This window comes from Grampus griseus (assembly GCF_964374135.1).
Source record: "Grampus griseus genome assembly, chromosome: 15".
Taxonomy (NCBI): domain Eukaryota; kingdom Metazoa; phylum Chordata; class Mammalia; order Artiodactyla; family Delphinidae; genus Grampus; species Grampus griseus.
In genome coordinates, this window is record NC_139009.1 from 57226171 (window position 1) to 57238430 (window position 12260).

The window sequence follows — 12260 nt, forward strand, 5'->3', positions numbered from 1 at the left end:
TTCTGAGCCACCCTCCTGGCGTGTCCCGCCCAGACTGCATTTGCCGGAGTCCAAACCATACGGGGCACTGACAAGTAAACAATAACAACCGTCAGCACCAAATGTCACAGCAGCTCCGGCCGGCTAAGCGGAAGCTTGTGCTAGCGCCAGGGCCGCGCCCCCAAGCACGCCCGCCCAAAGTCAGCCGGAAGCGAAGACCCTCCTACCTACCGGGCCTTGGCGACCTCTCCTTCAACGATTTAAACCTTCCGGACTTCGAACCCTGCCCCTTCAAGTCCCTCACGTCCAGCCCACTCTAGCCCCGCCTTGCTGACTAGTATTTCGCACAGGCGCAGAGAGGAGCGCGCATTGCCTCTTGGGATTGGTAGTTTTCCCAGGGCGTCTCAGCTCGGCAAGCGAGGAGAAGTGGAGGCGCCACGGACTACAAGGACCGGTGTCCTCCGAGACAGGTGGGCGGTGAGAAGGGCTGGGGGGGTTTAACCGGGGCTTTTAAACAATAGTTTGGAGGCGGCGTGAAGGGGGAAATCCCTGAGCTAGTCACTGGTCTGAGTGGACGGGCGGGACTCCGTACCCGCGCTGGGGCCCCAGCTCCGCGCGGCCTGGTCACACTCAGGGGCAGTCTTTGCTCCACCTCCCCCTGTGTTTTCCGGGGGCCTGCGTAGGCCCGGCGGCCGTCCATGGAAGGCGGAAACGGCTGCGGGGTCCGGCTCCTCGCGAAGGGGTCTAATCCTCGCGGCCATGTCCCGGGTCTTCGAGCTGCAGCCGCAGGACGGCGGCCCCCGGGTGGCCCTGGCGCCGGGGGAGACGGTGGTCGGCCGCGGGCCGCTGCTGGGAGTAAGTGTGGCGGAGGCTCGGCGGCCCCGGAGAGCCGCGAGATCCTGGCCGGCTCTTGAGGCCCTACTCGGGGTCCTGCGCCTATTCCCCACGGCGCCGGCCTGGCCTATGTGTATTTTAGAAGTTTGGGGGCAGCACGTTTTTCAGTCAACTTGACTTGGGTTATCATCATTATAATCTTACCCGGGGGTCGGCAAACTGTGGCTCTGGCTCCAAATCCAGCCTGCTTTTGTTTGGACCCACATACTAAGAATGATTCTCAAATTTTAAACTGTAAAACGTAAACAAAAAATCCATGTTAAGCTTTTCAGGGAGAATAATTGCTCTGAGGGTTGGGGATATTGCCTCTTGGCTTGGTAAGCCACAGTGTTTACAGTAGTTTCTGGCCCTTTACAGAAAAGGCTTGCCAACCTCTGATATTAGCTTTTCTAGAATAATTTCTTTTAAGCTTTGGCTCCTTTGGTGGTACTGTGTCGGCTTTACTTTTATTGTAGTAGCCTTTTTCAGCAACAGTGGCTCACCCTTCTGTAGTGTGTAGTATTCCAGGCATTGATCTAAGGACTTTACCTATACCAACTTCTTAATCCTTTCCAAACCCTATGAATTAGGTGCTCTTATTATCTTCATTGTTCAGATGAGAAAATTGAGCTATGGATTGGTTATTTAAAGGGCACACACAGCTTTTGGACGCAGAGTGCCATTGGGCTACGTAGTCTTCCTCTGGGATGTTTAGGAGTTAGAAAACTTGCCTGTACCATTCTGGAATTTTGTAGATCTCATCCTAAATACATATATATTGTTTTCTCAACATTCAGCATGTCTTGTTTAGCGCCTGCTTTGCGCAGCATGTCGTGCAGACCCTAGCACTGCGGGGCACACAGGGATGAATGGGTCCTTGCCCTCCAGTTTTCTCTTGGACTGTCCCGACACACCTGTGTCAGTGAGCCAATACCAGGGAGTAAGGAGTGTTGTCTGTTACCCTGGTTAACCTCCAGTGTCTAAATAGAACCATAGGTATTAGCCTTAGGACTCCTCTCCAAGCAGGAAAAGGAGTGGTGGTTCAAGGTGGTGATGGGGAAGTCAGTTCTAAAGGGGTGTGAGTGTATGTGTGCGTACATATATGTGTATGTGGTAAGATTTTTGAGAAAGTTCCAAGTTCACTTGCTGGTTTGTTTGTAGGGTTTTTTGTTTTTACTTAAATGTTTGTTATTTTTCTTCAAAGTTTATTAACCTATACAAACGTTTGGTGGAACTGTCTGGAGGTTTCCTCCCTCCCTTCCTCCCTTCTTTCCGTCCTTCCTTTCTTCCTTCCTTCCCCTTTTCGTCCCTCCTCCCCTCCCTCCCCCTATTTTTCTCTCTCTCTCACTTTATCTCAGTTAGAAACAGAGTATGTGCTTCATCTAGAAATGTTATGTCTGATTACTAATGAGTTTTAATTTCCTTAACATACTGTATCACTAACACCGAGTGCTGAGGATCCGGTTAAATGATGGATGAATTTTAGGCCTCTGTTTTATAAACTTGACATCGGGTCACAGACCGATTCATTATTTGTAGCTTGATCTTTGTGTTATAGGCTTGCTAATGCGAGAGGAGCCTATTCGGTTTCTCTCTCTTTTTTTTTTTTTTGCTGTACGCGGGGCCTTTCACTGTTGCGGCCTCTCCCGTTGCGGAGCACAGGGTCCGGACGCGTAGGCCCAGCGGCCATGGCTCACGGGCCCAGCCGCGGACCGGGGCACGAACCCGTGTTCCCTGTGTCGGCAGGCGGACTCTCAACCACTGCGCCACCAGGGAAGCCCGGTTTCTCTTTTTAAAAATGGTAAGGAATAGAAAGTCAATTATCTGGTCAGGATTTAGCTTTTCCTTTTTGAATAGTCATTCAGTGATGAGATTTAAGTTGCCAAGGCAGGTTATTAGACGTGGTTACGAACGATACTAGATGTGTGGAAGGAAAACCTTGAAAAACAAATTACCTTGTGGTTCTCAAGATTTTGGAGCTGACAGACAGGTGTTTCTTCTCTGCAGTGGTTTAAACTCCACCTGAGGGCTGCTGTTTCAAACAACAGCAATTCCAGTGAGTTGGTTGGTTTGTTTTGTTTGTAGTGTGTGAGAGAGCAGACTTAGTAAACTCAGGGAGTTTACTGTAAATTCATATCTATCTGAAGTGATTAGTAATAATCAGGATGATTTTTGAACTCTCTTAACTAGCCATGTTTTTTGGAGACAAGTTTCACGAACCTTCATGGCCACAACCTTTAGGTTTATAATTCCAACGTGTAAAGCATTCTTTGTGGTAAAACAATTTGACCGTGGGAATGCCTTCGTATCTTTACAGTGGCAGGAAAACCCTTATAGAGAACACTTGTAGACAACAGAGCACAGTGAAATTTCATTTTCTTGTTCCCTTTGCTTTAGTGTAAGTCATCAGGGAACCCAAGGTCTTTATTTAACTAAGTTGTAATTCTGTTTCCTGATCACCATTTAAAAGGTTTTACAGCAGGATGAATCTCCAGGGAGTTTTCCTAGGTGAAAACAAACAATTCCAAAGGTCACATATTGTATGATTTAATTTACATACTGTTATTGAAATGACAAAATTATAAAGATGGGGACCAGCTTAGTGGTTCACAGGGCTTAACGAAGAGGTGAGGGGAGCAGGAGGGAATTGGGTATGCCTGTAAAACAACAATGAGGGATTTGTTTTGTGTCTTGACTGTGTCAATATCGATATCTGGTTGTGATACTGTACTGTAGTTTTGCAAGATGTTACTGCTGGGGGAAACAGTAAACAGTACAAGAGATCTTTCTGTAATGTAGCTTTTAACCATGAATCTACAACTATCTTAAGTAAAAAAATTAGTTAAAAAAAAGATTTTACAGCATCTCAAACAACAGAATACCATTAGGCCCAATTATTTGCTTTATGGTTTTTCTTGAATTAAATCCGATTTTGCTCTTAAATGAAAACTGCTCTTTCTGATTTCAAAGTTTCCTTATTCTGTTTTGATAGCAGGGATTATAGGACCCATTCCTTTATGATCTATTTTCTTCCAAGGAAATAGGACAGCACCTGGTATCTAGTGCGATTTCCTAAAGGCAGATGTGATTGAAGCTACTGCTCTAATTAAAAAGAGAAAGGGCCCCCAGGTGGGGATGGAGTTAGTCCTGGGCTCTAGTGCAGACTCTTCACCAGGCATCAGTTCACCACTTCTAAGACTGTTGTAAGTGTCCCACAAAGTTTATACAAAGTAAGCACTCCCAGGCCTGGCAACTCTGCACTGTTCCTACTTGTTGCCAGACTTCACCTGCTGCGGCTGTCTGGTCTGACAAGGTTTGTCCCTAGGGACGTGCCAAGCACTCCTAGCTTTGCCCTGCCCTCAGTTATTAAGCCTAGTACAATTCCTGACGTATGGTAGGCCTTCAACACATGATCTCTTCCTTTTCTGCATCTCAGCCTCACTCTTCCAACCCTCATAAAGAGCCTACTTGCAACTTAGGTGTAAAAAGGAGAGCGTAGAGTTTTAAAGTGAATATAAATATAGTAACGAGGCAGTGCTACCAACTGCTAAAGCTTAAGGAGCAACATTCATGGTGGATTGTGTTAGCATTTTTTCTATTTTATTGACTAATTAGTAAATTCAGAAAATAGCTAATGAATATATACTATAGTTAGATGGGAGGAATGAAGGAGAAATAAGTCCTTGCTCTCAGGAAACTTATAGTTAGTAGGTATGAGAGACATAGAAGCAAGTAACTAGAAAGGGGAGCTAGGCAGGCACCTCCAGTGAGTGAAGTGGGAGAGAGTAAGAAATAGTAACACAGGGACACACTGATAGATGACAGCGGTGTCGTAAATGACAACTGCCTCAGTGTTGAGGCCACAAGGAGAGGACTGTGTAATGCAGTTTCTAATACTCACCCCCATTCCTACCTAGTAAGTGTCATATCATTTTTCTCAAAAGTAGTAAGAAATCTAGATTTTTAGATACAACCTCTGATTTTTAAAAGGTTACATTAAAAGTTTTGTTTCAATACCTTGAGCCAAACAGAAGGATGTAACGTGATACAGAGAGGTGTAGGAATGAACCCACAATTAAGATGAGGGCTCAGAGAAGGCTTCGTGAACTCACTGACATATTGAGCTGAGTGTTAGAACAGTTAGAATTTTGATAGGTCGACAGTAGATAGGAAGGGAAGGGCCCTTAAGGCTAAATGAATGATTTAAGGCTCTAAAGTTGGAAAGGGTAAGGCACATTGGATAATTGGATAAGCGTTGAGTAGACTTGTGGGATGATCACATTACATCAGTGATTCTGTTTAACTTTTACAGACATTGCTTTTACAGCATGTACTAGTTTTCTTTCTTTTTTAAAAATAGGCTCTTTATTTTTCTTAAAAATAAAACCTCCCCTATCAACATCCCCGACCACAGTGGTATATTTGATGAACCTGTATTGGCATGTCATTATCACCCAAAGCCCACAGTTTACACTAGGGTTCACTCTTGGTGTACATTCTGTAGGTTTTGACAACTGTGTAATGACATGTATCCACCATTGTAGTGTTACAGAGTACTGCCCTAAAAATCTCACTGTTCTGTCTGTTCATCTTCCCTCTCCCCTGCAAGCCCTAGCAACTACTGAACTTTTTAACCATCTGCATAGTTTTACCTTTTCCAGAGTATCGTATAGTTGGAATCATACAGCATGTATATGTAGACTTTTTTTCAGATTGGCTTCTTTTCATTCAGTAGTATGTATTTAAGGTTCTTCCATGTCTTTTCCTGTTTTTTTAGTGATGAGTAATATTCCACAGTCTGGATGTTCCACAGTTTATCCATTTGTCTACTGAAGGATATCTAGGTTACTTGCACATTTTGGCAATTATGAATAAAGCTGTTATAAACATCCATGTGCAGGATTTTGTTTGAACATAAGTTTTCAGTTCTTTTGGGTGAATAATAAGGAGTACAATTGCTGGATAGTATGGCGAGAGTGTGTTCAGTGTTGTAAGAAACTGCCAACTGTCTTCCAAAGTGGCTGTACCATTTTTCATTCCCACTGTCAGTGGATGAGAGTTCTTGTTCTTCCACATCCTTGTCGGCATTTGGTGTTGTCAGTGTTTTAGATTTTGGCCATTCTAATAGGTGTGTAGTAAATTGCTTTTCATATGTATTTTCCAATTTAATTCTTTAAATTGTCATCTCCCAGGTACCACTCAATGTGAATACGAGAAACCAGGTTTGAAAACCACTTTTAGACACACTAAGTGGAATGCTTGGCACAGAATAGGTCTGTAAGAAATGTCTGCTGACCTGAACTAAATGTATTTAGAAAGCTTCATTTACCAAAGTCCCAAGTGGGGATTTAGACCCAGTTTTATCTTACTAAGCTGTGCTTATATTTTTACTCACTATGTTGCCTCTGTCATAATATATTAAAGTTGAGGATGATGTTCTCACATTTGTATAGCATTCACTGTGCAAGCAGAATTGCAAGCCAAACTGAGTGAGTTGAAATTTCAGTGGCAGTGAGTCAGCACAGTTTCATCATATTGGCTAACAATTCGGCAACCTTGAAGTAGGAGCTCGGAAAGTATTGGATTTTACTTTTAAAAGTCTAAATGATCCATATTTCATTAGTATTGTGGATTACATGGGTGTTTGTGAGGTAGTCTGATAACCTACCTCTTATTTACATCATTATTCATGTGAGAAAGTATATTCACAAGTTTCAAAGACCACATCCAGTATATTAATAACCTTATAAAGAGAGATCATGCATAAATTGGAGTCTGCCTAGAGAGCCTCTGGTCAAAATCAAGTCCATTTCCTCAAACTTGTCTTTTCTTAGTATCAGAAATTGCACTTTGATACATTCCACGTGGGATGATATTAAACAGCTTGTGTCAACTAGCTTTTGCTCTGTTCAGAAATAAGGTCTACTTATCATCTAATATCATGGCAGCCTTAGTGTTGATGTCTGACCTCTGGAGTGTGGGCTGGACCCAATACTGGGGATCACTCTAGGTAAGAAAAGTTTATGGTTTGTCAACTGGTTTACAGTAACCAGTCTTTCTTCAATTCAGGTCTTAATTTTATTTTTATCCTTTTTATTTTTTACTTTTTTAAACATCTTTATTAGAGTATAATTGCTTTACAATGGTGTGTCAGTTTCTGCTTTATAACAGAGTGAATCAGTTATACATATACATATGTCCCCATATCTCTTACCTCTTGCATCTCCCTCTCTCCCATCCTCCCTATCCCACCCCTCTAGGTGGTCACAAAGCACCAAGCTGATCTCCCTGTGCTATGCGGCTGCTTCCCACTAGCTATCTGTTTTACATTTGGTAGTGTATATATGTCCATGCCACTCTCTCACTTTGTCACAGCTTACCTTTCCCCCTGCCCGTATCCTCAAGTCCATTCTCTAGTAGATCTGCATCTTTATTCCCGTCTTGCCCCTAGGTTCTTCTGTCCATTTTCTTTCTTTTTTTTTTTTTTTTTAGATTCCATATATATGTGTTAGCATATGGTATTTGTTTTTCTCTTTCTGACTTACTTCACTCTGTATGACAGACTCTAGGTCCATCCACCTCACTACAAATAACTCAGTTTCGTTCCTTTTTATGGCTGAGTAATATTCCATTGTATATATGTGCCACATCTTCTTTATCCATTCATGTGTTGATGGACACTTAGGTTGCTTCCATGTCCTGGCTATTGTAAATAGAGCTGCAATGAACATTGTGGTACATGACTCGTTTTGAATTATGGTTTTCTCAGGGTATATGCCCAGTAGTGGGATTGCTGGGTCATATGGTAGTTCTATTTTTAGTTTTTTAAGGAACCTCCATACTGTTCTCCATAGTGGCTGTATCAATTTACATTCCCACCAACAGTGCAAGAGGGTTCCCTTTTCTCCACACCCTCTCCAGCATTTATTGTTTGTAGATTTTTTGATGATGGCCATTCTGACTGGTGTGAGATGATATTTCATTGTAGTTTTGATTTGCATTTCTCTAATGATTAATGATGTTGAGCATTCTTTCATGTGTTTGTTGGCAATCTGTATATTTTCTTTGAAGAAATGTCTGTTTAGGTCTTCTGCCCATTTTTGGATTGGGTTGTTTGTTTTTTTGATATTGAGCTGAGTTGAGTTGCTTGTATGTTTTGGAGATTAATCCTTTGTCAGTTGCTTCATTTGCAAATATTTTCTCCCATTCTGAGGGTTGTCTTTTCATCTTGTTTATGGTTTCCTTTGCTGTGCAAAAGCTTTTAAGTTTCATTAGGTCCCATTTGTTTATTTTTGCTTTTATTTCCATTCCTCTAGGAGGTGGGTCAAAAAAGATCTTGCTGTGATTTTCAGGTCTTAATTTTAGATTTTGCTTACTTGCCCCACAATATAAGTTTGGGGAAAGAATTTTATGGAAATTATGCCTAAAATAGATCCCATGCTTCTTTAGGTTTAGGCATTTTCTCATAATACAGGCTTAAATCCCATAGCAGATGATTTTCTGTTTTTCTCTTCTATGAAAGTTTGAATTTGTCTGTTGTTGATAGAGCAAACCAGATAATCTTACATGATAGCACTGTAAATTATAAAGTATTGTACAAGAAAATTGTTATTATCTTAGCCTGTGATTTGTTATGTAGCTTATTCTGAAAAAAACAAATTTTCCTCTTCTCTGTTTTTCCATTTATAGGAACCAGGCTAAATGGGAACACTGAATTCATGAGATATATTATTCCTGTCTGTGATATTCAGAAATTTCTCTAGGAAGACATTGTCAGAAAAATTAACTGATGTTGGTTTTTCAGTAAATATTATATATGGACAAAAATGAAATGAAAGGTCCAGTAGCTTTTCTACTTTTACTTTATTCAGGTTTGTTTTTTACTTTTAGGATTTTGGACATAATAAACAAATAGGTCAGAGACCTTGGTTCAAAATATCTAAACATTTCTGCTGATAGTGTAAGAAAATCTTCATTTTGTCTGACTTCAGTAAATGCCAAAAATAAATATTTGGCAAACAAATCACAAACAGTTCTTTTATATTTTCATGTCTTTTCTTTTACCACAAACTCCATGTCTTAAAAATGGAGAAAACTTGTACATGTGTCATAATACATGAAATATCCAATTCAAACCCAGAAAGTCAAAGATAAGGGATCCGCATTGTATTAATACAAAAGTCATATAAAAACAGAGATCCCGGGCTTCCCTGGTGGCGCAGTGGTTGAGAGTCCGCCTGCTGATGCAGGGGACGCAGGTTCGTGCCCTGGTCCGGGAAGATCCCACGTGCCGTGGAGCGGCTGGGCCAGTGAGCCATGGCCGCTGGGCCTGCGCGTCCGGAGCCTGTGCTCCGCAATGGGAGAGGCCACAGCAGTGAGAGGCCCGCGTACCACAAAAAAAAAAAAAAAACAGAGATCCCTGTCCCCTTTCAAGACACAGTCTGAAGAATTCAAGTAAAAAGGGTTTTTTCTATAGTGTCTGAAGAAAAATTACTGTCATTTTAGCTGTTGCTAACAAGAAATAGGAGTGATTTCAGTGTAATTCTTCAGTCTGTGTATCCTTCAGAATTTCTTTTCTAAGCTCCTGCTGTATGCTGTGCAGTTCTTTTAATATTAAATGTTCTTGTATTTGAATGCTTAATTTAGTTAGCTTCTCTGTTTTCTAATACTCCTTCTCTCACTGGCTGAGCATAAACGAATTTGCTATTAGTGTCCAGTATCAATAATAACAGTTGTTAGAGTAGTGTGTGTTAATCGTAATTGCTTCGGCTGCAAGTAACAGAAATGTGACAAATGGCAGCTTAATCAAATTAATTTTTCTTCTGTAACAGAATCTTGGGCAGTCGGTGCAGGGCTGGTGCAGCTGCTCAAGGAACAGGCTTTTCTGTGCTTCTCCTTGGTCATCCTTTGCGTATGGCTTTCGCATCTGTACTCATAAGATGGCTGCTGTACCTTGAGGTGTTACACATAAGCTGGAAGAAAAAGAGAAAGGCAGAGGGAAAAAGGTGCAGGCCAGTTGAGCCTGTTCCTTTTTATCAGGAAGACACTAATCTTCCCAGAAGCTCCACTATATTGTGAAATGTAGTCTTATTGTTTTGTTAGGTATGGTGAGGCCAACGGACCAGGAGATGATTATTATTGTAAAACTAATTACTCATAGCTCCGGAGAGAAGTAAGGACACACCATGCCACACAGGGCCACACAAGGTTGGTGGAAGGTAGAGAGAGCTAGGGGAACTGCAGGAAAGCCTTTATTGTGGTTCTCTTTGGAGTGAATGGGCAAGGCAGTGTAAACAGAGGATGATCTAGTTTGAGTAATCTTATGGGGCTCTGGGCTTTAGGGCCCACCCCTAGTTGATGCCTAGTCCTAGGGTGGTTAGGGCAGTGTAAGAACTAGGTAAAGCCATCATTGGGGGTGTGGCTTTGGATGGGTTTGTTTGCATATGAAAGGTGCACTTGCGGGTGAGTCATTTACTGTTTCTTAGAATCAGTAACCCTGGGAGGGGTAGCCTTTCCCTAGTCAGCAAAGTCTTAGCTATCAAAGCATCAGATACAGAAACTATAAAACATGGTTAGTACACACTCTTCCTTATGTGCTTGGCTAGAATTGTGTCTCGGCCATCCATAGCTATGAGGAATTCTGGGCATTTGGATGTTTTTAACTGGGTACATTGTTACCCTAAACAAAATTGAAGTAATAGTAGTATGAAAGAAGAAATGAATAGATATTGATTAAGCAACTAGTAGCATCTGGTACACAGTGTCATGTGTGAAGAATTAGCATCTAAAAAGTATAGGTGTAGTTTAAATCATGACTTACAAATTCACGTGCCTGCAGAGGCCAGGTATGCAATAAAGAGTGAAGCCGGCTAAGTGCAGATTATAGGGAGTGCTGGGCACTCTGGGGAGGTGGAGGGTACATACACTCTTCAAAGTAAAAATTAAAAAAGATACTGAGTGATTTGTGGTGTGTTGGCTACCAGTTTGTGGTGCTTAGCCTAAATCAAAGGAATATTTTAAAACAGCATATAGAAATGTAGAAAATAGAAAGAGCATGTAGAAAATAGAGGGTTATTAATTTCACTGGAACAGGTGTAAATTAAATCACACTTCAGTTATGTTATTTAGCAGTTGTGTACACTACATTTTCCATTACCTGATGATAACCCTTTTAGTACCAACCAAAAATGTACCAACATTTTTGAAATTTTAACTATTTTTGCCTCAACTTTTCATTTCGAAAGATTGCAGACCTGCAGAAAAGTTGAAAGACTAGTACAACTAACACCTATGTATCCTTAACTTAGGTTAGTTAATGGTTAACATTTTGTCCCATTTACTTTTTCTTTATCTCTCATATGTATAAATATATATATATATATATATATATATATATATATACACATTTTTTTCCCTCTTTCTCCTGAACTCATTTGAAAGTACATTGCATGGCACTTCATCCCCAAATATGCCAACATGTATCACCTAAAAACAAGGACATTTCTATATACATTATATATGTAAGTTATATAAAGTATACTCAAGAAATTTGTAATGGTGCAGTAAATTTTAATATTCCATATTCAGTTTTACCCAACTTTCAAATAATGCCCTTTTCAGCATTAAAAAAATTTAGGATCCAATCAAATATATATTATCTTCTTTAATCGAGAGCTGTCTTTCATGGCATTAATGCTTTTAGCAGTCCAGGCCAGTTGTTTCATAGAATGCCCAGAATTTTGATTTGTTTGATTGTTTCCACATAATTAGATTCAGGTTAAACACTTTGGGCAAGAACATTCCATCGGTGATATGAACTTAGAGCAGCATGTCAGGAGGCCCAGGTCTCTCTCTCTTTGTCCTGTTGTTGTTGGTTATAAATGTGATCACTTGGGGAAGGTGGTGTCTATCAGACTTCTCCAGAGACGATGCTATTCTTTTTGTGAGTAATCTGAGAGATGCTTTGAGACTTCAGGAGTATTCTGCTTTCCATCAAGCTTTCACCTGAAAATTAACATCCATTGTTACTTTACTGAGTCAGTTAATGTTAGTAGTTACAAAATTGTGATTTCCTCATTCCATCATTTCTTCTATGTTAGCTGTCATTCTTTTATAAAGAAAGGCTTTTTCTCCCAGCCCTGACCCCAGCCCCTTTCTTGAGTTCAGTATGAACTCATGGCTTATTTTGTATTGAGTGTGTTATATTCCATTATTGTTATTATTCATATTGATGCCCAAATTATTTTCAATTTTGCTGGATCTCTGAACTCTTGGATGTGGGATGCATTTTCAGCCTTTCCCACTCAAGGGGTGATGTTTTTGTGGTTCTCGCTCCCATCTTCTCTCTTCCTCCGAACTGCCACTTGAATTCTGTTCCAGCATCGATCCTGAAGCTTCATCCGCATTTG

General features: G+C 41.0%; 1 protein-coding gene across 2 annotated transcripts in view; it reads left to right on the forward strand.

The window, feature by feature from the left end:
* The first annotated feature begins 679 nt into the window (after positions 1 to 679).
* APLF (aprataxin and PNKP like factor) overlaps positions 680 to 12260 on the forward strand; it is an 81925-nt gene continuing 70344 nt past the window's right edge. Inside the window, exon 1 of one of the 2 annotated variants that reach the window (XM_082671959.1) lies at positions 680 to 834. In XM_082671959.1, the coding sequence (XP_082528085.1) occupies positions 739 to 834 (96 nt within the window). In that variant the 5' untranslated portion in view covers positions 680 to 738. The remainder of the gene's footprint in view (positions 835 to 12260) is intronic. The other variant, XM_082671960.1, reaches the window with a different exon arrangement.